Source organism: Sinocyclocheilus grahami, unplaced genomic scaffold, assembly GCF_001515645.1.
Source record: "Sinocyclocheilus grahami isolate Dianchi unplaced genomic scaffold, SAMN03320097.WGS_v1.1 scaffold794.1, whole genome shotgun sequence".
Lineage (NCBI taxonomy): Eukaryota > Metazoa > Chordata > Actinopteri > Cypriniformes > Cyprinidae > Sinocyclocheilus > Sinocyclocheilus grahami.
Window position 1 is genome coordinate 710,665 of NW_015505973.1, and position 23,101 is coordinate 733,765.

The window sequence follows — 23,101 nt, forward strand, 5'->3', positions numbered from 1 at the left end:
TCAGGCTTCCGAGTCACAGTGAGGCTTTGAAAGAATTGTCAGCTACGCGTGTTCAGACTTTTATATAACGCTCACATGCAGACACATACACACGTGTCTCAGAAATGACCACACGCTCATACCTGCACACCACCTTAAAATTAAAAAGAAATTGTCAAGTTTCCAAAGAGAAAAACAGCAGTTACAACACATACAGAAACTGCAGAACACCTCATTACTTTTAATACATATGCACTGTGTATAATAATAATAATATTAATAATAAAATAACAATAATTATAATAATTATAATAATTTCCAGTTGGATTGCAATTGAAAAGAGTGAGAATTTTTTGATTGGCTCAGAACAGAGAGGTCTAGATGTAGCCAACAGACTTTGCCCAAATTTACCTTGGTTTAGACGAATAGCATATAAAACACACAAGCGTTTACACCCATTTACTCACACACACAGAGTTCATGGAGGGTATGTGAAAAGCGATTTTTTCACTTCTGGCCATTGACATCTGACTCAGGGACAGCTCTATGGGTCTAGACCCTCACTATTACAACAGCATTTATAAACTGATCCGAGATTAGCCTTCAGTGACACAAATGCACCAATACCATACATCAATGGAAAGTTTATTTATTTAGCTTTCAGGTGATGTATAAATCTCTATTTCGATAAATTGACACTTAAGACTGGTTTTGTGGTCCAGGGTCACACACATATATACTGTATATTTAAAAAAATATTTTTCAAGAAATACAATATATACATGTGTGTATGTATATGTGTGTGTGTGTATATATATATATATATATATACACACACACACATATACATACACACATGTATATATTGTATTTCTTGAAAAATATTTTTTGAAATATACAGTATATATGTGTGTGACCCTGGACCACAAAACCAGTCTTAAGTGTCAATTTATCGAAATAGAGATTTATACATCACCTGAAAGCTAAATAAATAAACTTTCCATTGATGTATGGTTTGTTAGAATAGGACAATATTTGGCCGAGATATGAGGGTGCAAAAAAATCTAAATACTGAGAAAATCACCTTTAAAGCGGTCCAAATTTCTTTCCAAAAAAACTGTTCTTAGCAATGCATATTACTAATCAAAAATGAAGTTTTTATATATTTACAGTGGAACATTTACAAAATATCTTCATGAAACATGATCTTTACTTAATATCCTAATGATTTTTGGCATAAAAGAAAAATCTATAATTTTGACCCATACAATGTATTTTTGGCTATTGCTACAAATAAACCCCAGCAACTTAAGACTGGATTTGTGCTCCAGGGTCACACACACATATTGTCAACTGCTGTCAACTACCAAACAGCATCAGATGGCTACTTAAATGTCTTAAGTTAATACGGAGAAGATTCAAGTTTGCATCGAAAGCACAAGTCTGACACCTAAAGGCCAATCCAGGGAAGTGTAAAAAAAAAAGTTTCAGCATCAAACTCACCATTAGTTCTGCGTAAGTTGGCCGCTCTTTGGAATTCTTCCTTAAGCTGAAACACAACCAGAGAAAAGCAAAACACGTATGTTAGATACGCAATACGAATCAGCAGAACTGCAGCAGGAACACACAAAAACCACAATGCAGCAAACTGTGGCCTCTAGTACTTCCCCTCACGATGTGACAGAGAGGATGCAATCAGGGTTTCTACATCCTGTTCGCTTTCCTACTACACAATGCAGAGTCAAGGTACATATAGTGTGTGTGTGTGTGTGTGTGTGTGTGTCTCTACACTACATTTAAATTAGTGTGTTTTCACTTTCACGAAACTATGTGGTGTCAGCATTGTTTCGGAGAAATGCAATTCTACAGAATTCGAGTCATGATCATCCCACATACTCAAGTCACAAATCAAGCATCCTGTGTCAATTCATAGGCCTCATTTACATATTAATATCCATCTTGGGTGATGTAATCACAAGTGTGTATTACAGATCTAACAGAGTTCAGTGATTCAATCCCTCAATGTAACCATATCGCATTTCTATTGCAAACACTAAAGCATCCTGGAGAGAAAGGTACTGGCCAGTTTGGTGAGAACGTCAGGACGATGATTTACGCTACGGTTCAAATGTTTGGTGATGATAAGATTTTTTTAAATGTTTTTGAAAGAGACGACAAAAAAAACTGTAATGTTGTAAAAAAATTGTAATTTTTTTGTTTTGTTTACAATTTAAAATAACTTTTCTATTTTAAAATGTAATTTATTCCTGTGATGGAAAAGCTGAATTTTCAACAGCCATTACTCCAGTATCACATGATCCTTCATAAATCATTTTAATATGCTGATTTATTGTTTAACAAAATATGTTTTTTTCCCCAGGTTTGTTTAAAAATCAATTTTACTGTCACTTTTGCTCACTTTAATGCCTCATGGATGAATAAAAATATTAATTTCTTTTTTTAAAATACCCCAAACTGAACAGTTTTTCATCCCCCCAAAAAGGGCCAGTTAATGATAATATTATGTGAAAAAATATAGGGTTTTTTTACACTTTTTGTTTTAAGTACTTTTTGTATTTGTGGTGCAGCCAGGGAAAGTTGGACATCATTATTGTTGTGCTCTGATGAGCAAGTGTGCAACTGTGTGTAACAGCTCGCCCACCATTGTGACGTGAAGTCCACAAACTCGGGTGAGAAGCAGTCTGCAGGCAGCTGGGGTGACGGCTCTTCCACCACCTGCCTGAGCTGCTGAAATGGCGTTTTCCATGAGTCATAGGGAAACCGCAGAATGGCCAGCTCGATCTGACAAGATGAAAAACACACGTCACAACACAACCATCACAAAACATAACGTGCCATGCAACAGAGGAAGCAGCACTGATTTCGTAAAATGTAACAATCAGTAAGTAACAGAGAAAGACCCTTTTTATGTATATATATTTATTTATAAATCAAATCAATGTGAAGCACTTTTTACTATTTGCAAAGTGAAATTTAATCATCATTGAAGCTTGACAAGTATCATTCATATAAATGTAAATGCATTTTGCGTGTGTAAGATTATATAAAGGAAAGTTGTTCTATTAAGTTGTTTTATATTGCACAAGGGGCCTTAATTTTTTTTAAATCAAATTTAAATCTTAACATATTAGTTATAACAACATTATGCGTTTAATTGTGAATAAATATTTAAAATCAACTGACAGCCCTGATACTCATACTTCAAGTTTGAGTGCACATTAAGTATCTGGTAAGCATTAATAAACATAATATTGCATAACGTCATGAATAAAAAAAAATAAAAATAAATGAATGAAGTGTTACAATTAAGCAACATTAAAGTGTTAAAAAGTATCCAAGGTCGCTCAGACGTACCATTGTGATTCCTAAACTCCAGATATCAGACTTGACGTTGTAGCCTTTCTGATTGGTCTCGGGGTTGATTCTCTCAGGCTGTGAATGAGAAAGAAATATGACTGATTAAGATATAGTGAGCAAAAGAGGAAGTGTGGTTTGATAAGTAGTCTAGAGAGATAAGCAAGCCTGAGAAATAGTGCCATAAAATATATGTGACTTTTGCACTTACTACATTCTCCTCTTTATGACACAAGTCTCTCATTCAGATGTATAACGTTCACAGCTATATACAGAGCTACTTGAACACTGGCTCTGTGAGCTGAAGTCTGAGGTGTGTGGAGAACTCTCTAGAGCATGCACACTTTATTGATATCTCAATATGTGTTTTTGAATGGTTTTTTGAACAGCTCATATCGAATTCATTACCGAGTACAGTACAAATCAAATCAAATCAAAACTGACATTTTAACTATCTTAAAAATTATTTGGCAAATACTTATAATTAATAAAATAAAAAATACATAAGATTTTAAATTACATTTATTTTCTTCTTTTCTTTTATTAGCCTGTTTCACACACACACACACACACACACAGAGACAACATATGCAAAATAAGAAAAATTCATATTTTAACCCTGAATATTTAGATTCATTTAGAAATATATTGCATTAAACGTTCTTGTTAACTGACTATGATGATGTACACGGAAAAAAAAAATCTGAACTTTCAACACTAGAAAATTAAATATACAACTCTTCTTTCTTCTTGCTTACCGCCATGTATGGCTTGCAGCCAGCATCCATTGTCTTCGCCACTGAATCCACGAGGTACCCGCTGATGCCAAAATCACACATTTTCACCTGACCCTGCATGTTTATCAGGACATTAGAGGGTTTCACATCTGGAGAAAGACAACAGAAAAAATCAGTTGATCGCGTCATTAAAAAGCAAATATACAATACTGTATTTGAGCCGCAGCTCACCTCTGTGTATCACTGACAGGTTGCTGTGGAGATGCTCCAATGCTTTCACGATCTGCAACGGGAATATTAAACATCAGGCTCATTACAGATCTGCAGGAGCTCAGAGTTACACAGTGTTAAAATGATCGTAAATGCAATTAAAAAATAAACATATTAAGCATTAAATCTGTATAAAAGACATCTCATGTCAGTTTTTTGATCAATATAGACAGAAAATCAGGTGGCACTTACAGAAACGGTGATCTTTCCCAGGATGTCCTCTGGGATGGTCATACCCTTTTCATGCACCTGTTTATAGAACTTGTCCAGAGAGGTGTCCATCAGCTCCATGCAGATCCACACGTCACCCTGACAACACAATGGGCCAATCAGGTTAGAGCTGGGATTTCAGACATAACAACAACCTGACATAAAAATGAGACAGCAGGAAATGACTAAACACATTCCCATTGTAGGACTTCCTGTGGAACTTTTCTTTCGGAGTCGAGACATTAGAAGGACACGGATTTAGATAACTGGGCTTGCTCAGCCTTTAGTCTGTGCAATTACCACTCCGTGCTCTAGTATTAAAACAGCTACAAATGCTATCAGGTAAAAGAGATGACCGCTCAGTGCATTTACTGCGTTCGGTGTTTACTGTACCTCTCTGAACAGGGCTCCATAGAAGGTAACAGTATAAAAGCAGTCGACTGTTCTCATTGAGATGTCCAGATCCATTAGCAGCCGTTTCTGCTCCTGTGTGTTTACTGTGGCCCGGATTCGCTGTAGAATAAAATGGGTCAGAAAAACGAGCAATAATATAGTAAATTATGAAAATGATAGTTTCAGTACTGGATGCTGATAAACACAGCATTCAAAAAGTGCTGAAATACATCCGTTACAGTTTTGTCTATTACTGTAATGTCACAGAATATACTTTCTAGGAGAAGGACACTTAATTCAACTTAAGTTGAACAATGTTTTAAGAAAAATAAAAAGTAACAAAGTGTTTAACTTTTGGGTTCAGGGTATTTTTATAAATAAAAATGTATACTTTTATTCAGCAAGGACACATTTATTTGATCAAAACTGACAGCAAGAAACATTTAATGTAACAAAAGATTTCGATTTCAAATAAATGCTGTTTTAACTTTCTATTTATCAAAGAATCCTGAAAAACGTATAAAAACATTAAGAAGCAGAACTGTTTTCAACATTAATAAGACGAAATGATTCTTGAGCACCAAATCAGCATATCAGAATGATTTCTGAACGATCATGTGACGCTGAAAACTGGAGTAATGGCTGCTGCTATTCACAGGAATACATACAGTATATATATTTTTAAATGCATTATATAGAAAACAGTTATTTTAAACTGTAATAATATTTCACAATATTAATGTTTTACTCTATTTTTTTTTTTTATCGAATGAATGCCGCCACTATGAGCATAAGAGACTTCTTACAAAAACATTTTAAAATTCTTACGACCCCCAAACTTTTGAACAGTGGTTTATATCTTCTATGAATAGCTTAATAAATGTTTTAGTGAAAATAAAAATATTAAGGGCAAAAATAACCAAAAAGGTTCACTTAAATTGTTTAACTTATTTAAAAAAAATTTATGAAACATTTTATGCTGATTGAACAAAATATGACAAAAACTGAGAGTTATGATGGAATGGATAAGCCATTCAAAGCCAGTTCCAAGGTTGTTGTAAAATGTTAATAAACACACTAGCACACCTCTAACAGTACAATTGTATCTAAAAATAGGGCAAGTTTAGAACCATATTACTTGGCAGAAAATTACTTTATTTCAGCAATTAATGCAAACAAATTTAATTTACTTGCCTTGCATTGTTACTAAATTTTTATAAAAGCAACAAGTCACTTTAGGCTTACTGTTTTTTTAAATACTTAAATACTGATTAGGCTTGCCGCGATAGACGGTGCTGACGGTGATACCGTTGTTAAGCCGCAACACCGGTTACGTCACTTGCCCACCGCGGCACCGACCCCCACCGTCGTTTTGATTTTTTTATAGTAATAAAAATCATTTAGTTCAGTAAAAGAACAGACACTACAATTAAAAACTGAACGTGGCTACTCAATGCAGCGTGCCGAACGACAGTCGCATCACAGATCAGATTTCATTTCTCTAGTGAGGAGAGTGAGTCGAGCCGACTGACAAGAAGAGTGAGGTGAGGTGAGACAGACAAGACGATCGCAGATGATTTAGTTTCAAAACGAAATGCAAAAGCGCCTGTTTGGCAATATTTTGGATTTTGAAAAGCCTGTTGACTTTTGCTGTATATCTAAGGTGATTTTGGAAGTTTTTTTTTATCAAGGTGCATGCCGTGCCTCCAAGCTTTCTTACTCGTTTTGCTAATAAACGTTCTACGTTTCTTATTTATTTGGTTATATATTATACTTATTTCCAGTTTTGTATACCTATTTAAACTTTATGTAAGTTATTTGTTAATTTATATTAGGCATAGCCTGCCATATAGCATGGTGTATTTTTATTTGTTTTGTTAATAAAAGTTCTCTGTTTTATATATATACGCTAAATTGAGTTTGACGTTGTATTTTGTTGTTGCATTCAAGCAATTGACGCCGAACTGCAGCTAATTCGAAAGTGAAAGTAAAATGCGCACTGGGCTTTTAAGCTATTTAAAAGCGAAGGAAAGCGAGGAAAAGAGGGAACGCCCCCGCCCCGCGGTGATACCGGTGTTGTCACACGTCGAATAACCGGTGGGAAAATTTCCTCACCGTCACAACCCTAATACTAACGTGCACTGCAAATATAATTTTAAAGAAATACTAGGAAAATGCTACAAGCAGGACAACTAATTGTCTGAAGTTTAATACATTTTGAGTTGAGATTTAATTACAGCAAAATTCCCAACACGTATGAGTCTGGCTAGCATAGGCCTGTTTGAACTCACCTTTACTGCCATTATTACGCCACTTGGGACGTGTCTCATCTTGTCCACCACTCCATACGCCCCTCGCCCCAACTCTCCAATCTGCTCCAAATCATCTGCCTTCACCACAAAGTTCTGTTCACAACAAAAACACAAGTTAAAGGTATCATATGAACTTTATGAATGGTGAAACTGATGCACATACAATAGAAACAAAGAGGGAAACAAAATGAAGCCTGCATTCCAAACAGACAGTCTGAAGGACATCTAAAAAGAAAAAAAAAATGCACAAATGACCATGAGCTGATTGCTTCCTATGAGGTATGAAGAATGGAAGCACGCTATTCCTGATAACATTTTCCTATCCCGGTTTCAGCTCGCTATCACTAGCAATCACAACAAACGCTTTAAACCTTGAGGCAACAAACCAAGCTCCTCAGAAATTCTTCACAAAAGCTCATACGTGCCAACCTGACTTTATCCAAAAAAAAAAGTTACTTACTCTTCGGGGTTGGTTGTAAGACAAAAAGCCTTAATTTTTTCCAATGGAAAATTCCACTTATTTGATGAGTTTAAAATAAATATTTTTACAGCCTGAGAGGCAGTAAAGTACATTCCAGGCTGCCTACAATCAGACGTATTCAAAAGGGCTGTAATGTGCACTGGGCCATTCTTTACAACCCGCCGGGCTTTCACCAAGCCAAGCTTTCGTATCAAGCCCGGGACGGGAGTTACATCACCATAAAAAGCAAAGTAAAATATGACATTTGAAAAGATATATCTATGACCTTAGAACGAGAAAGCAAATTACAACGATGCTTTGCATAAAGGTGACCCAAGGAGAGTTCCTCTCATAGTGATTTATAATACAGATGTGGAAGAGATGCAGGCAAAATGAAAGCCTGCAGCATGAAATATTTCCCATAGAGGCTAGATTTTGTTATTGTTGTTTTTTCCCATGAATAGATTGATGCAGATTTATTTGTAATAAAACAAAAATGAAAAGTGAAAAAACAGAAGACAGGAGACAAATAGGGTGAAAAAGTATAAATATATAAAGATGAAGATCCTTCTTAACTAAAGAAAGGACGATGGAACGCACCTTATCTCCAATAATAACGCAGGCTTTGGAGTCCAGGTCTCTCGGGGGTCTGTGCAACAAAAAGAAATCCCATTGAGTGTCGTTGTCTGACACGGTATATGAATCACTAACTAAAGCCAGCCTTAATTAGAAAATCTATTTTACTCACACACTCAGACTGAACCTCAGAAACACATCGTTTTTAGCAGCGTTTATGAACATAAATGTGCTTGTGGTAACATTGAGAAAAGCTTAATTATCTTAAAACTTAATCAATGCACTGAAATCTACATAAAATCTTACATAGGAGCAGGTTGGGGTTTCTCAAACGCCTCTTTTGGAAGCTTGAGTGGTGGCTTCTTTTTACCTGCTGAGAGAAGAAAAAAGAAAAAAAATCATCATTATTATGCTTAAGTCAGTCAAGACCTTCTGCATTTGTCAGTAAAAAGATCCTTTTAAGAGAGAGAGAAAAAAATGTCTTTCAACAAAAGCTTTATGTGAAATAATAAACTCAAAAGGCCTGTCTAAACAAAAGAGGCATTCTGAAAACGTCCCGAGGGATATAGAGCCCTTTCCTTTATTTGTGCTCCCCATGGAATTCCGAGATTCCCTATCGGATGAGCACTTACGGTCAGACAGCGCAAGCGGCTCCAGATCCTGGCTGAGTAAATGCGAAAGAGCGAGAGAGTGCGAGGAGAGAGAGTGCAAGTGTGAAAGAGGGAGGCGAGATGGCAAGGCCAGGTGCATTCTCTCCATCTGGAGCAGATCGGTGGCGCTACCGCTACGGGCGTGACCCGTCATCATGAGTGACACCAGAGTGGGGCAATCCACATACCTGATGGCACATGAACAGCCCACACCCACCTGACTGACTCATTCCAGTCTGCTAAATGCAAATAATAGATATAACGTGTGCTGAATGAAGTTACTTCAATACATATCAATAGTTGTGTTTGGATAAGGATTTTCGAATGCTGTACTTCTATAACAGCAAGTGCTAAAAAGAAAAATGAAACAATCAGTCTCTGTGTAGCATCAGCAGCTCTCAATCTAGTACCTAAATGCTGTCTGACTCATAGGATGTCTGCTTTTAAATGCTCACGCATGTGCCTGAAAAGGTTCAAACTTCATAAATTCATAAAAAATATATATTTCTAATTAGCTATTGGAATTCTTAAAACAATGTTTAATTTATTTTATTTGAATTATGAATCGATAAAGGCTGCCATTGTACATGCCATTGTTTTAATTTTGGGAATATTTAGATTAATATTTAGCTTTTCAAATCAAGTTTAATTTATTTAGTTTAGGAAAGTTTGCTGTTGTTTTTAAAACTTTGTACTGAGAAATTTCCCTGATATTTATCTTTTTCTAACCTTTTTTTTTTTTTTTTTACATTCACTGAAATGTTGGTGTTGTGACAACCTTGTTACAGAATTGTGAATAAGTATTAAAGCAGAAATGTGCCATAACGTATTGAAAATAATAAAAGTTAATTACATTTTAAAAATGACCCAATAAAATGTACATTTAATCCAATTGGGAAAATAATAAATAAATATAGGGTTGAGACCAACTTGATGTGTCTGGCAGCTCAAGCAAACAGAATAATGTTCTGTTTTTAACAAATATTCAGTGGCTGCACAGATCGCAACCCGAGAAAGAAACCCAGCAAAAGGTGTGGCTTCAGAAAAGTCCTGACCACACCATGAGCCCACAGACAGGAAACAAATGCAGAGACACTTCCCATATTGTCACAATTCTACATAAAATACAAGCAGCTATTTTCCACTGCAGCGTGAGAAGGGAGTTGTGAATTGTCAACCTTCACCCACAGTCCTGTTGTATGTCCGTTACACTATTGTTACCGGCAAAAAAGTTGTTCTGAACCTCTCCCACCTGCCTTTACATGCACAACAATAGCAACAGAAAGCGGACACTCAAAAAAAAACTCACCAAGGACTCCAATCCCTTTTAAAGTGAGGGTACAAAACCACAAAATGGTTGCACGCCTCCTGCAGAAAGTGCATCTCCGATAATGACTGCCAAAATAACTATGCCCCAACTGGAAATCACTCCCTAGCAACCGACTCAAGAAATGTTCCATGTTGAAAGCACTAATCCTTAAAAATCAGACATGCTGACACATCACAGGCCGAAACCCGATAGCTTTCTTCAGGCTGATCACATCAGCGATGAAGGGAAAAGGCTGATCCCAGTTACTAGACCTCCGTGTGACTTTGCTAACTTAGTGAAAATTGTTGCATAAGCAGTAAAAACAGCCACTTCAGGTACTCCAAATATAACAAGTGCCCTTCCATGCTCCCAGTGAAAAGTTCCCAGTGTTAGTATTAACTACTGCAATTATAGCTATAAAGTGACCAGAAGTCATTTGTTTTTATCAAGAGTTGGCAATTAACGAAGCAGCATGAGTGAACGTTGGCGATGTGACAGAGTTGAGTCGAGTAAAATGGCAAACAGTCCACGACTACAGCGAATCCACAGCCTACAGCAATTTAAATGCGTCAACGTACAGACAAAACGTAAAGGGAGATGCAGAGGCGGCTCTATCTGCTGGAACATGTTCTGGCGTGTTGTACACACTGGAGAAGCTCTTTCATCCATGCTGAAGCCACCATGAAAATTACCAGCCGCATCTAGAAGAACTAAACGCATGCATGCAGATAAACACATATTGCATTTATTTTGGTCACATAAACGAACTCTGTTTGTAAATAAATTCTGCTCTTGAAGTGGTTGGCAATTATTGCTTGCATAACCGAGATAAATAAGGTTTCCTATTCAACAGAACCACTGTACAAAGTGTACAACTGAAAGACTATGTGAAGTTCAAACTAGGGCTGGGCAACATATTGACAATAGTCACAATATATTTGCAATGATTTTGCTAGCAATATTAAATTAAGTGAGCAAATTACAACAATGTTATTGTGCATTAGCATTGCTTTGTGCAGCAAAAATGCAACAAAAAGAAAAAAGTTGGATTCACTGAACAGATTGAAAACTACAACAGAATGTAACATTACTCAAAAATAAAAAAAGATCAATATCAAAATGTATGCCTACATTCCTATGCATTTGTTTAAAAACAGTACAGATACATCTTGATTATTTATAACAATACTTATTTCACTTGCACTAAACCTTTTAAAATGCAACAATGATAGCAAATTACTTTGCACAATGAATTTGTTGAACAAAAAATGTTTTTGCATTTACTAGTAAATGCACATAGATGTATCACATTTATATTATAGCCTGTAGTATTAGTTATAGTTAGGGATGCACGATATATCGGCCACCATATCGGTATCGGCCGATAAATGCTTATTTTTTCTGTTATCGGTATCGGCCTGATAAGAAAATTTGACCGATATCTTAAAACCGATAAATAATGCATTATTTCCTTCAGAGACACTTCAGATGCGCGCTGTTCGTTTGCAGCCTTTTGTGCAATTGTACATTGTAATATTGTGTTTATTTGATGTATATCTGATTTATCTCATATAGAATGCGTTTGGTTAAGTTAAAAGAGCGCTTCAGTTTACCGGTGATCATCTTTAGCTCAGCACACGCAGCTCAAACAGCAGTGCACAACATTAATAACTATGATTGGGAATGTCGTGTATATAACATTCTAATGAGAACATTATTATAATAAAACGTTGTGAATTCTTTGGGTTTAGTTGCCGTGTTTCAGCGCGTTGTTATGGGAAGCGCGCATCCACAACAGGATCACACATTCTGACTATAGCATGCAATAACTGCATCATTTTGTACATATATAAGTTGTATTATTATGTTTATGTTGTATTAATATTAATCTCAGGATGCATTTCCTTGAGTTAAATAAGCTGCCAGCAAAACGCTTCAGTTTACCGTGTTCATTCAGCTCTTCAGCTTCAGCTTGAGCTGCAGCTCAATGGCTGCTATTTAAAACAGTGGTATTAATTTTTTACTTTTTCAAAATCATTGATATATTATTAATAACAACAACCACTTGTATTTTTCTCTTATTATTTTCATCAACAATATGGTTTAGTAATTAAAATCATTTAATTATTGTCCGTGCAGAGGCTATTCTGTTTTATTGATCTATGGCGCATTCATTTTGATTCTTTACACGTGTAATGATGTCCAGTGACTTGTTTGCATTATTTATGCATTATTTTATTTATTTGTAAGACTTTTTTATGACAAAATTTGGTAATGGGAGAGTAAAAATATTTTTAAAACGTACACCGTTCAAACTAGGCTGCTTATGTTGAAGTGATGTGGCTTTTAATGATGAGACCTTTTTTGTAATCAGGCTCTCAAAAAGTATATAATTTGGATATAGATTTATCGGCCAACATATCGGTTATCGGCTTTCAAAAATAAAGAATAATCGGTTATCGGTATCGGCCAAAATTTGCATATCGGTGCATCCCTAGTTATAGTACAGTATTTATTATAGTATTACAGTATTAATATTTGAATTAACGTTCATATTTGCAGTTTTAGTGCAATTTTAGTTAGCTTAGTTTATTAATTACAACACATTTTCTATGCAATTACTAATATATATATATATATGCTTTATTTCAATTTCAGTCAATGAAAAGCTTTACTCCAAATGATGAAAACAAACTATGTTTAATAGATTTAGTTTCCTTTAACAAAATGCATTTTTACTTACATTTTTCAAGCTAGTCCAAACCCAAGGCTGACCTAAAAACCACAGTTCCCATAGCAGTAAACAAGAAAAAAAAAAAACATACGTACACACAGGACCGAAAGCACACGATATCAGTACATGTGAAAGTGCTTGCCTAGGTAGAACAAGATACAAGAACAAGAAAACAAGAAAAGGGCAAAAAAGATCAATAGATTATATAATCATGCAGTACTGGCAGGAAACAAAGGTATTGTTCAAGTACAGAAAGTAATTGTCAACTTCATAACACACATTTTGCAGACCTAGTTTTGCAAAGGTATTATTGTTATATCATTTGAATAAGACTACTAATGTTGACTTAACATTATGTTGAAGGGAAGAGCAAGCACACAGTCCAATTCTCATTTTTGCTGAACTCAGCCTTCTAACGTAATGAAAAGCACACAGTGTCCAGGTATGTCAGACATGCTTGCAAAATCTTCAAAACATGTTTGAATTAATCAAATGCCTAATTCATTGCTTAATTTGCACCCGGAGAGCGTTTGGCACAGAACAGTCATTGCTAATGTCTGGCAGATCCTTTAGCGTCTGGCCTCAGATGACCATTAGCAATGCGAATCAGGCACAATTGCTGTCGTGTTTCGCGCTATGGTGAACTTTACTGACCCGAGACCCCCTAGCTACAGCTTGTTTGACTTGTGGTCGTCTGCCCAAGACCGTGTTTGCCGTCCACAAAACCCAAGTCAACCAGTTCTAGTCCTTCACTATCCCACTCGCACACAGAATTCCAACAATCCCAAGAGTTTTTCAACGGAATTTCAGGGACCCGGCGGAGGGCCGCTGAATTAGAAAGAGAGAGAGAGATGAAAATAACTTCTCTTGGGCTGACGGTTGTTTGACCCCTCTGACTGCACTGGCTGTTTGTAAGACAATCTATACTTCCAAAGATGGCAGATACTTTGGGTTACAGCAGCTGGGGACACGAATGTCGTCACTGCTTCTCACTGTGCATCCTCTACTGCTTTCCACTTACAGAAACAGTCCAGGAATGACATGTCATCCTCAGAGACAGATAAAGGCCAGTGGCTGAAATGTGCTTGGTTAAAGGTAGCAAAAAAAATAATTATTATACATACATTGCCATTAAAAAGTTTGGAGGCAGTAAGGATTTCTAAAAATTTATATAATTAATAACATAACATAAAATCTGAAGAGACAAAAAAGTTAAAAAGTGTTACAAAAAATTCTTTAAAACAAATACAGTTCTTTTGAACCTTCTATTCATCAAGGAATCCTGAAATAAAAATGTTCACGGTTTCCACAAATATATTAAGCAGCAACTATTTTCAACTTCAATAATAAGATGTGTTTAGCATATTAGAATGATTACTGAAGGATCACGTGACACTGAAGATTGCCATCACAAGAATAAATTACATTTTAAAATATATTAAAATAATAAAAAATATATATAATTTCACAATATTATTGTTTTTACTGTAATTCTGATCAATTAAAAGCAGCTTTGATGAGCTTAAGAGACCTCTTTTAAACCATGAGCGGTAGTGAGTATATAAAGGCCTTTAAAACTGAGCTGAAACAAAAAAAAAAAGAATATCAACAAAAATATATATTTTTTTTTTATAATGTGTGCTGCAGTACTAAAAACCTCAGAGTGAAAAACACATTTCTATGTAAAATATGCATTGGAATGGCAGGGACCACAGAGGGAGCTGGAGCGGAAAGTGCACAAACTAAATTGGGAGTGCTTCATACTAAAACGCTTTAAAGGTGACATATTATGCCCCTTTTCACAATACGTAATATAAGTCTCTGGTGTCCCCAGAATGTGTCTGTGAAGTTTCAGCTCAAAATACTCCACAGATCATTTATTATATCATTTATCAAAAATATACCTATTTTGAGCGGAAGCAGAAACACACTGTTTTTCGGGCCTGTCTCTTTAAATGTAAATGAGCTGCTGCTCCCCGCCCCCTTTTCCAGAATAGAGCTGCGCCATTACAGCTCGTACCTGCTAAAAAAATCTGTTTTGGTTCTGATTATCATGTTTATCACGCTAAACCATATGAGTTTAAACTTCAGATATAAGGTTTTCTGAGCGCACACGGACAGAAAGCGGCTGTCACAGCATGTGAGTACTAAACTAAGTTCTCATTCACACACAAGTTTACGTTAAAAACACACGAGTTACAAAAACAGTCGGTTATGTCTGTGAAGGTAAACAGCTGGGAAATAAATCGCTTGTTTATTTTAGATCTGTGTGGCAGCAGCAATATACAGTAGCCTAAATACATCAATAAATCCACTGCTCTCGTGTCTCCTCTGAGGCTGGGACTCTAAATAGTGTTCCGTGCTCGTCTATGCAGACAAAGACTGAACGGTTAGCATGTTTTGCTCAAACTTCCGCCATGGCATTAGAGCTGGTACACCGTTGTCGCTTGCGAAATCAAAATGACGGTGCCTTGAGAGGAAGTTCACAGATTAAGGAGCGGTAATATTATAATGAGATCCCTTTGTGACGTCACCAAGGGAGCGAAATCAGACGCGCTCGTTTTCTCAGACGCTTGCAGAAAAAGGCTTCCCAAAACAAAGAGATTGGGTTCATCTTTTTCACGTTTCCTTGGATAGTTGATGCACCAGGGACCTGATTATAGCACTTAAAACTTGGAAAAGTCAGATTTTCATGATATGTCACCTTTAAGGTAGATCATACAGCTTTGTGTGGTTTGCCATGTGAGCTCTGACAGACTGCTTGTTGAGAGATGTTTTACACAGTGTATAAATCCATACTGATATATTGCTGTAACTGTAGATGTTATAAATTCTAATTTAAGCAGTTAATTCCATTTAACAAAGCAGTTTGTGCTACAAAGCATTACATTTGTACACTACTGCACACGTGTCTGACTGAAAGGGTGCATAAGCGTCAACCAGATGGATGCAGTTTGGTAAAGGAGACCAGCCCAAAACAGCAACACTGGTTCAATAAACTAACCTGTTTGAAAAAAAGAGCTATTTTTGCAAGTACATTTGGTGATGTTAGTGGCACATACGTTTACCTTTAACTGCAATCTAAGAATTTTGGCATGCATATATTGCATGTCACCATTTTAGATGCATGCAGCTTAGGATAAGAAACAAGCCAAACAGAGCGACACTGGCTCAATAAACCAACCTGTTTGAAAACAGTTGTTTTTGCAAGTGCATTTGTTGATGTTTTGTGTGCACGTTTTTGCATGCACATATTGCATGCCACCATTTTAGATGAATGAAGCTTGGGATAGGAGACCAACCCCAAAAAGCAACATTACCTCAAAAAACCAACCTGTTTTAAAACAGTTATATTTGCAAGTACATGTGGTGATTTTAGTGGCACATAAATGTACCTTTAACTGCAATCTAAACAGTTTTTGCATGCATATACTACATGCTCTCATTTTAGATGGATTTAGCTTGCGATAGGGAGCAGCTACATTTGGTGATGTGTGTCTCACATAAATCTACTTTTAATTATAATCTAATAATTTTGCACGCATATTCTGACAGCAAACAACAGTTAAACTCTAGAATGAAATGAGCCATGATGTTTTTGATGATATTCTCTTCCAAGCATGGGAGGATACCAGGAGGCGTCCCAATTCCACGATGCATGATCCAGTTGGCAGAATTAGAGCAAGGCAAAGTGCTACCAGAGGGTGGAGTCCTCAACCTGTTGCTGTTGACACTCAATCTCTGCCCTGACATCTTCCATGAAACACTGCCGATGTCACACTAAGTGGTTTGTATGAGATGCAAAATCTTTTATTCTGCACTTAGCATAATTGGTTGCGACATACGCCATTTTGAAAACCAAACAGAAATGTCAACATAAACACGGGCATTAGAAACCATCACGACAACTATACAAAGTGTTCATTTCACCATTTTTAAAGATACCACCTTTTTAAACTTAATACGCAAGCTGCAGCCTTCTGCTAATCACTCCACAATTTAAGAAAAGCATATTGAATGTTACAAGCTTCATTACAAAATCTGTAAGGCTTTAATAAAACCATACATTTCATAATAGTCCATTTGAACAGAGACCAGCAAAAGAAGAAGAATTTTGCACCGCAGAATGAATTTGTTCTTGTCATTTGCAGAAAGAGATTATTTCCTGCATGTGAGAGGATTTTCACAACTGTGCATGTGGGGCCAAGTAAGGGCTGCCTTAATATCAAACACATTTTGGCTTCATTGGGTGACAACAGAAAACTGTTTACTGCCCCCTGCAGAGAAGGGGCCTCCCTTGGGTGCTGTAAATACTAAATATTTTTAAAATAAGGATACATGACGCAATCACTGTCTACAATAGCATAACCACTAGGACCTTCATTGGTGCAGGACTGAGGGTATTGTACACAATGTAACCTTTCATGGTGCAAGAAAGTTCTGTACACATTCTCTAGAACAGGGCACTCCAACCCTGCTCCTGGAGAGCTACAGTCCTGCAGATTTCAGCTCCAACCCCAATCAAACACACCTGAACCAGCTAATCGAGGTGTTCAGGGCTACTTGTCAATTACATGCAGGTGTATTAGAGCAGGGTTGGAACTGAAGTTTGCAAGAAGGTAGCTCTGCAGGAGCAGGGTTGGAGATCCCTGTTCTAGAACATCTAAAAATAAATTTCATTACAAAAAATATAAATAAATAATAATAATAATAATCAAATAATTATTTTGTCTGCACAACTAATTCCACAATTACAAACAGAAATCACTTTTTTTATATATAACACACACTTCTGTTCAAATGTTTTGGGGTCTGTAAAATTTTATATTTTTGAAAAATCTTTATGCTTACCAAGGCTGCAATTATTTGATCAAAATCAATCATTTGATCATAGAGTAAAAACAGTAATATTGTAAAATATTACTATTTCAAATAACCATTTTCTATTTCAATATACTTCAAAATGTAATTTATTCCTGTGTTGGCAAAGCTGAATTTTCAGTGTCACATGATCCTTCAGAAATCATTATATAATGTTTATTTGATGCTTAAGAAACATTTCTTATTATCAATGTTGAAAACAGTTGTGCTACTCAATATTTTTGTGGAAACAAAACAATTTTTGAGGTTTCTGTAATGAATAGAAAGCTCAAAAGCATTTATTTGAAATCTTTTGAAATTATAAATTATAAATGTCTTTCATGCCAAATTTGATCAATTTAAAGCACCCTTGCTAAATAGAAGTTTTATTTTCTTTAAAAAAAAAAATTTGAGTGAAAAAAAATTACTATTTTAAGTGACTGTATAATAATTTACAAGAATCTGATTTTTAACTGCATCACATCTTCCTCGAAAAAAAATCATTTGGGTAAAAATGTTGGATTGCTTTTACTATTTAACTACTATTCGCCCCAATATGAGGCATCTGAGGAGGTAATCTCCGCCCTTTTTAGACATGAATTTCACACCCTGACTGCAATAAGCTAAAGGCAGTCCTTTCTTGGAAAGCAATACTGTTAGTAATGCTATGGTAAGAGACACCCTGGCGGCCTTCAACAGAAAACCCTAAAAGTAGTCAATTATTCAGAAGTCTGCAATAAGATGGATCAATGTCAGAATGCAGTTCCTACGACCCAGCATAGCTCACGGCCCACAGGAAAGAGAGAGAGAGAGAGAGAGAGAGAGAGAGAATGAAAGACAGAAAAAATTAAAAACAAAGACAGACAGAGAGGGGCCTCTAGACAGGGCCTCCCAGAGAGCCAATAGAGTCATCATACTGGTTACTCCCAAGCAATTCAGCAGGAGGACACTCCCAGGCTTGACATTACCCCATTAAACACAGCTTAGCTGTTTAGAAAACGCATGCAATGTCCTGCTTTCATTGATACAGAGACTGGAATGCAAGCTTGCCAACTTGCAGACTGTGATTTGCATGGAAGTATAGTGGCGATTCCATGCGCATTAATTAATTTAATGCGCATCTTGTCAGTAAAGCCGGTTCTGTAATCAGCAGTAAATCTCCATCACGTGCGTGCTTTCACATGGAGCAGCATTTACTACACAGAGCCGTTGTTCTCTGACAAGCTGCGCAAAAGCACGATCATATATGAATGTGATTTTGCACAAGATGCGCATTAAATATCGCATGAGATTTATCGTGCAGGCCTACCCTGAATTGCAGGATGCATAAATTCATGCAAAAGCATGCTGGAGAGATGGAACGGCATGGTTGTGCTCTCTATGCACTCAGCCAAAAAGTGAAAGGCCTGGGGGGGATCAGCTGCACAATGCTTGAAACAATCCTCATGCTACTGCATCAAAACAACACAGCAAGGCTGGACGGTCACCAACAAATGAGCTGTCGCAAATAAGGGAATTTAGTATCTCTGTGGTCTATTAGCATGACAAACGTAACAATTGCGCATGGCGGGGACATCAATTTGCTGTGTGCGCCACCGGGCCAGAGCAAACTCAATGAACAAGGGGCCAACAAGCACAATATAGACCCCCACTGACATAAGTAGGGCTGCTCTTCCAAAACATCACTTCCAACCAGGAAAACAGTTGCCAACTTTTAAAACAGTCTACATGCATCCTCTTAAAAGTGATTGTTTTGAATCAGTTTTGGAATCTGACTTTCAGTTTTCATTATGAGCTATGCAGCTTTAAGGTATTTGACACTTCAGATTGCAGTTTTAGTGTGCAAGTATGCATTATAACAACAAAAATATAAGCATGCATACGCATGGAAGAAAAGTAAGCATACATTCTTAAAGGAATAGTTCACGCAAAATAAAAGTTTTACTCTCCCTTAGGTCAACCAAGATGTAGAAGAGTTTGTTTCTTCATCGGAAGAGATTTGGGGAAATGTAGCATTACATCACTTGCTCACCAATGGATCCTCTGCAGTGAATGGGTGCCGTCAGAACGAGAGTCCAAACAGCCGATAAAACATCACAATAATCGACAACAACTCAAGTCAATCAATTAACATCTTGTAAAGTGAAAAGCTGTGTGTTTGTAATAAACAAATCCATCATTAATAACTTCCAACTAAAATATGATATTTCTAGTGAAAAGGTTGTCTCGTCTGGATCAGGAGAGAAATATGCACAGATCAAGCAATGTTTAGAAGTGAAAACAGTCCAAAAATCTGAAACAACTTTTCAAAATATATATATATATTTTTTTTTTCCACACAAGAAGGAAATGCATACAGGTTTGGAAGTACATGAGGGTGAGTAAAACACTGAACATTGGGTGAATTATCCCTTTAAGGAGTACCCATTCAATACATTTATAGTTATGTTTAAACTAGTTGCTATATAAAGCAAATAGCAAGCAGCCCTTAAACATTGCACTTCATAATCCATTGCTCCTTGTGCAAAGTTAAAGCTGTGTTTGTTTGCATGGTGAAGGGGTTGGTTCATAAGGATTTAGTTCCTCAAATGTTCCTCAGGTGTGTCACTGTTACACAACAACACAATTACTGCTCTTTCAACGAAGCAAAATCACCTCATTAGGGTGTCAGAATAAGACATTCTTCAGCCACGCCTACTAATATATGATCCATGAGTGTTCTGTTCTCAGAATTTAAATGCTCCTGTGCTGCAGTCTGCCTCTCAACTGCGGTCAGTGCATGGAGGATAGGAATGGACCCAGTATAACAGCTCCTGCCATAGCTTTAATTTGGGCTTGTGCATGTATGTCAATTCAGCCAAAGGTGTGAGAAACCTCACACACTGGCTCTATACAGTACTTCCGTGAAAAAGCAGGGATACTAGATATGTTGCTCATAAGGCTCCATGGATTGTAAATTAAGGGGTCTAAGCATGCAGTGCTGGGAACCCTGTGTTTTTGTCAGAATTATTATTATTACGCTTCTTTCGGTGCATACATTCCAAAAATGTAATCGGTAGAAAAGTTTGAAATGCGCACCAGTGCTAAAGAGCGCTATATACTACAGGTTTTTGATATACTTTAATGAATTTGCTTTTGCAAACTAGTCTGATTTTGAAAGGCAAATAAATAATTTATGACATTTATTAAAATGCAGTTCAAAATAAGTACTTTGAATATAGAGCTGCAACCTAAAGCAGCTTCAAGTTGGTAAAATCGATTTTTGCATGCCATTTCTTTGTCAATATAACGACAATTGCATAATTAAAAATACGTCCATCAGCGAGTAATATAACTTGCCTCACATCATCTGTCACATAACTTGGTGGTTCAATGTAAGGGCAGAGTCTGAAGCAACTGGCAAAGCTTCATGCAGTGTGACACTTATAAGTGGAAAAAATGAAAATGCATGCAACAAATTTGCATACAACGAGTATAATGAGTATAAGGAACAAATGCCTGTAATCTTGCATTCATGGGACATGAAACAATAGTTTTCTGCAGCTTTTGGCTTGAGGGTTTGTGGATACTTTCGCATGGAGACTTGTATAGCCCATCTGAAGCCTTAAACCGTTTGCAGCAACAAAACTATATTTAGCCCCTTATTTTTGCAGCCTCTACCTATGCATTACTGCAGGAACAAAGCTTGCATGGCAGAGCGTCCGAATAATTTTCCATTACAGCAACTAATAAAAATTGTTGCATGCTTAACATGGCATGCAAGCAGGCTGTCAGTTCCCTGTTTCCCCATTGCACTTACACACTCCCCAGTCGGCCAAAGTTTCATGTTATCTAACGCACCTCGCATGCATCAACGCCAGAAGTTGTACTAACTAATCTAAAGGTGCAGAACGACGCCGAGGCCGTCATGACGTAACAATCGAACATTGTTCGAGAGAAAATCGCCTCGTGCGCGTGAATAAGTCGGGTGCGGACAGCATTACCATTGCACAATCACTTTTGCATTGCTGGCTAGGCAGTTCCTCAACGCGGAAAGAAGGCGTTTCTTTGAATAATCGTGGCACAACACGAATGCAAATAGCGCCTGTGCGAGTGTCTAAGGAGAGCATCGCCTTACCAGAAACTCTGCAAAAAGGCAGATCATTAAAACAGGCATTGCAACTGACCCTCGCGAGCCATCAAACTTTTAATGCATTGGCCACGACGAAGCTGCAGCCGTGCACTTTGCAAGCCATGCAACGCTGGCTGCATTTCCGAGGTTTTGCACGGATCGGTTGAGTAAAAAAAAAAGCACCTACCTCCTTTTGGCAGAGACATCTCCTCTTTTGGGTTGGGGGAAGGGGAAGCACAAAAGACTTTGCTTTCCTTGTCGCTCCCTCCTTCCATCTATCCCTCGCAGTGAGGCTTCAAGCGGGCTTGTTTGCAACAAAGGTGCAAAATACAAGCCGCGATCTTCATGCACTCGGAGCCTTTGAGCGTCGGGTAACTTGTTCTCCGTGCAAAGGCTGGCCTTTCAATTGCACGCAACGAAAACGGGGGGATTTCTGCAACCGCTCTGCAAAGAAACCTCGGCAGGCACTTACATGATGGGCCAAGGCCAGCAGCTGAGAGCTCCTAACTTGGATCAGTGTGAGCCCCTGCTAACACACGTTCTTCCTGCCTGACGACGCCGGGGATCATGGGACTGGTAGTTTGCACGTAATTGCTGTGCGCCGGGGAAAAAGGAGGAGCAGGCCTAATGCTAATGTGACTCTTTCAGGCTAGCAACAGACAGTTATGCTTGTGTATTTCATTCAGACCGATAAGCAGGGTGTGAAGTACTTGAGGAAGTGCACTTCATTATTCAAGTGTCATTGGTTGAATTTGTAGTTATCAAGTAATTCTGAAACTGAGTATTTGATGATGGAAATGTTTTCTTATTGGAAATCTAAGGAAGTTCTTGTTCCTGTTCTGAGTCTTCTTGACTATTTCAGTTCCACTAACGATTCTTTTAGTAGGCTACTTTTTGGAGCATGACAGATTTCAAAAGAACAGATGTTACACATTAGAAATCAAGTTACAGTTCTTTCAGTTAGTGCTGTTTACAGATTGTTGGCATAAATGTGATAACATTTAATAATTAATTCTACAAAATATAACTGATTGCAGCAAAACAAAAATACGAACATCCAGTCAGTAACTATACTTAATTAAATTGGCTACATAAGAGTCAGATTTAACACAAGCTGTCGGTTCG

At 37.1% G+C, this 23,101-nt stretch overlaps 1 protein-coding gene across 1 annotated transcript; it reads right to left on the reverse strand.

Moving 5' to 3' along the window:
- Positions 1-52: 52 nt before the first annotated feature.
- On the reverse strand, positions 53-22,749 carry LOC107561815 (dual specificity mitogen-activated protein kinase kinase 6-like). The gene is made up of 12 exons (XM_016246311.1): positions 22,164-22,749; positions 8,619-8,685; positions 8,337-8,385; positions 7,256-7,369; positions 4,965-5,084; positions 4,554-4,670; positions 4,323-4,374; positions 4,113-4,240; positions 3,355-3,432; positions 2,642-2,781; positions 1,483-1,528; positions 53-133 (listed from the first exon to the last, which is right to left on the reverse strand). Exons 1-12 carry the CDS (start codon positions 22,249-22,251, stop codon positions 53-55), a joined length of 1,080 nt encoding a protein of 359 aa, XP_016101797.1. The 5' UTR covers positions 22,252-22,749.
- Between the last annotated feature and the right edge of the window lie 352 nt (positions 22,750-23,101).

Bases quoted from the DNA above. Each gene is read 5' to 3' on its own strand.
- LOC107561815 (XM_016246311.1), bottom strand. From the start codon at position 22,251: ATGGAAGGAGGGAGCGACAAGGAAAGCAAAGTCTTTTGTGCTTCCCCT. The intron at 5,085-7,255 runs GTGAGTTCAAAC...TTTATTCTACAG, and splicing joins GCGTAATAATGGCAGTAAAG to CGAATCCGGGCCACAGTAAA. The intron at 4,671-4,964 runs GTACAGTAAACA...TTGTGTTGTCAG, and splicing joins ATGGAGCCCTGTTCAGAGAG to GGTGACGTGTGGATCTGCAT.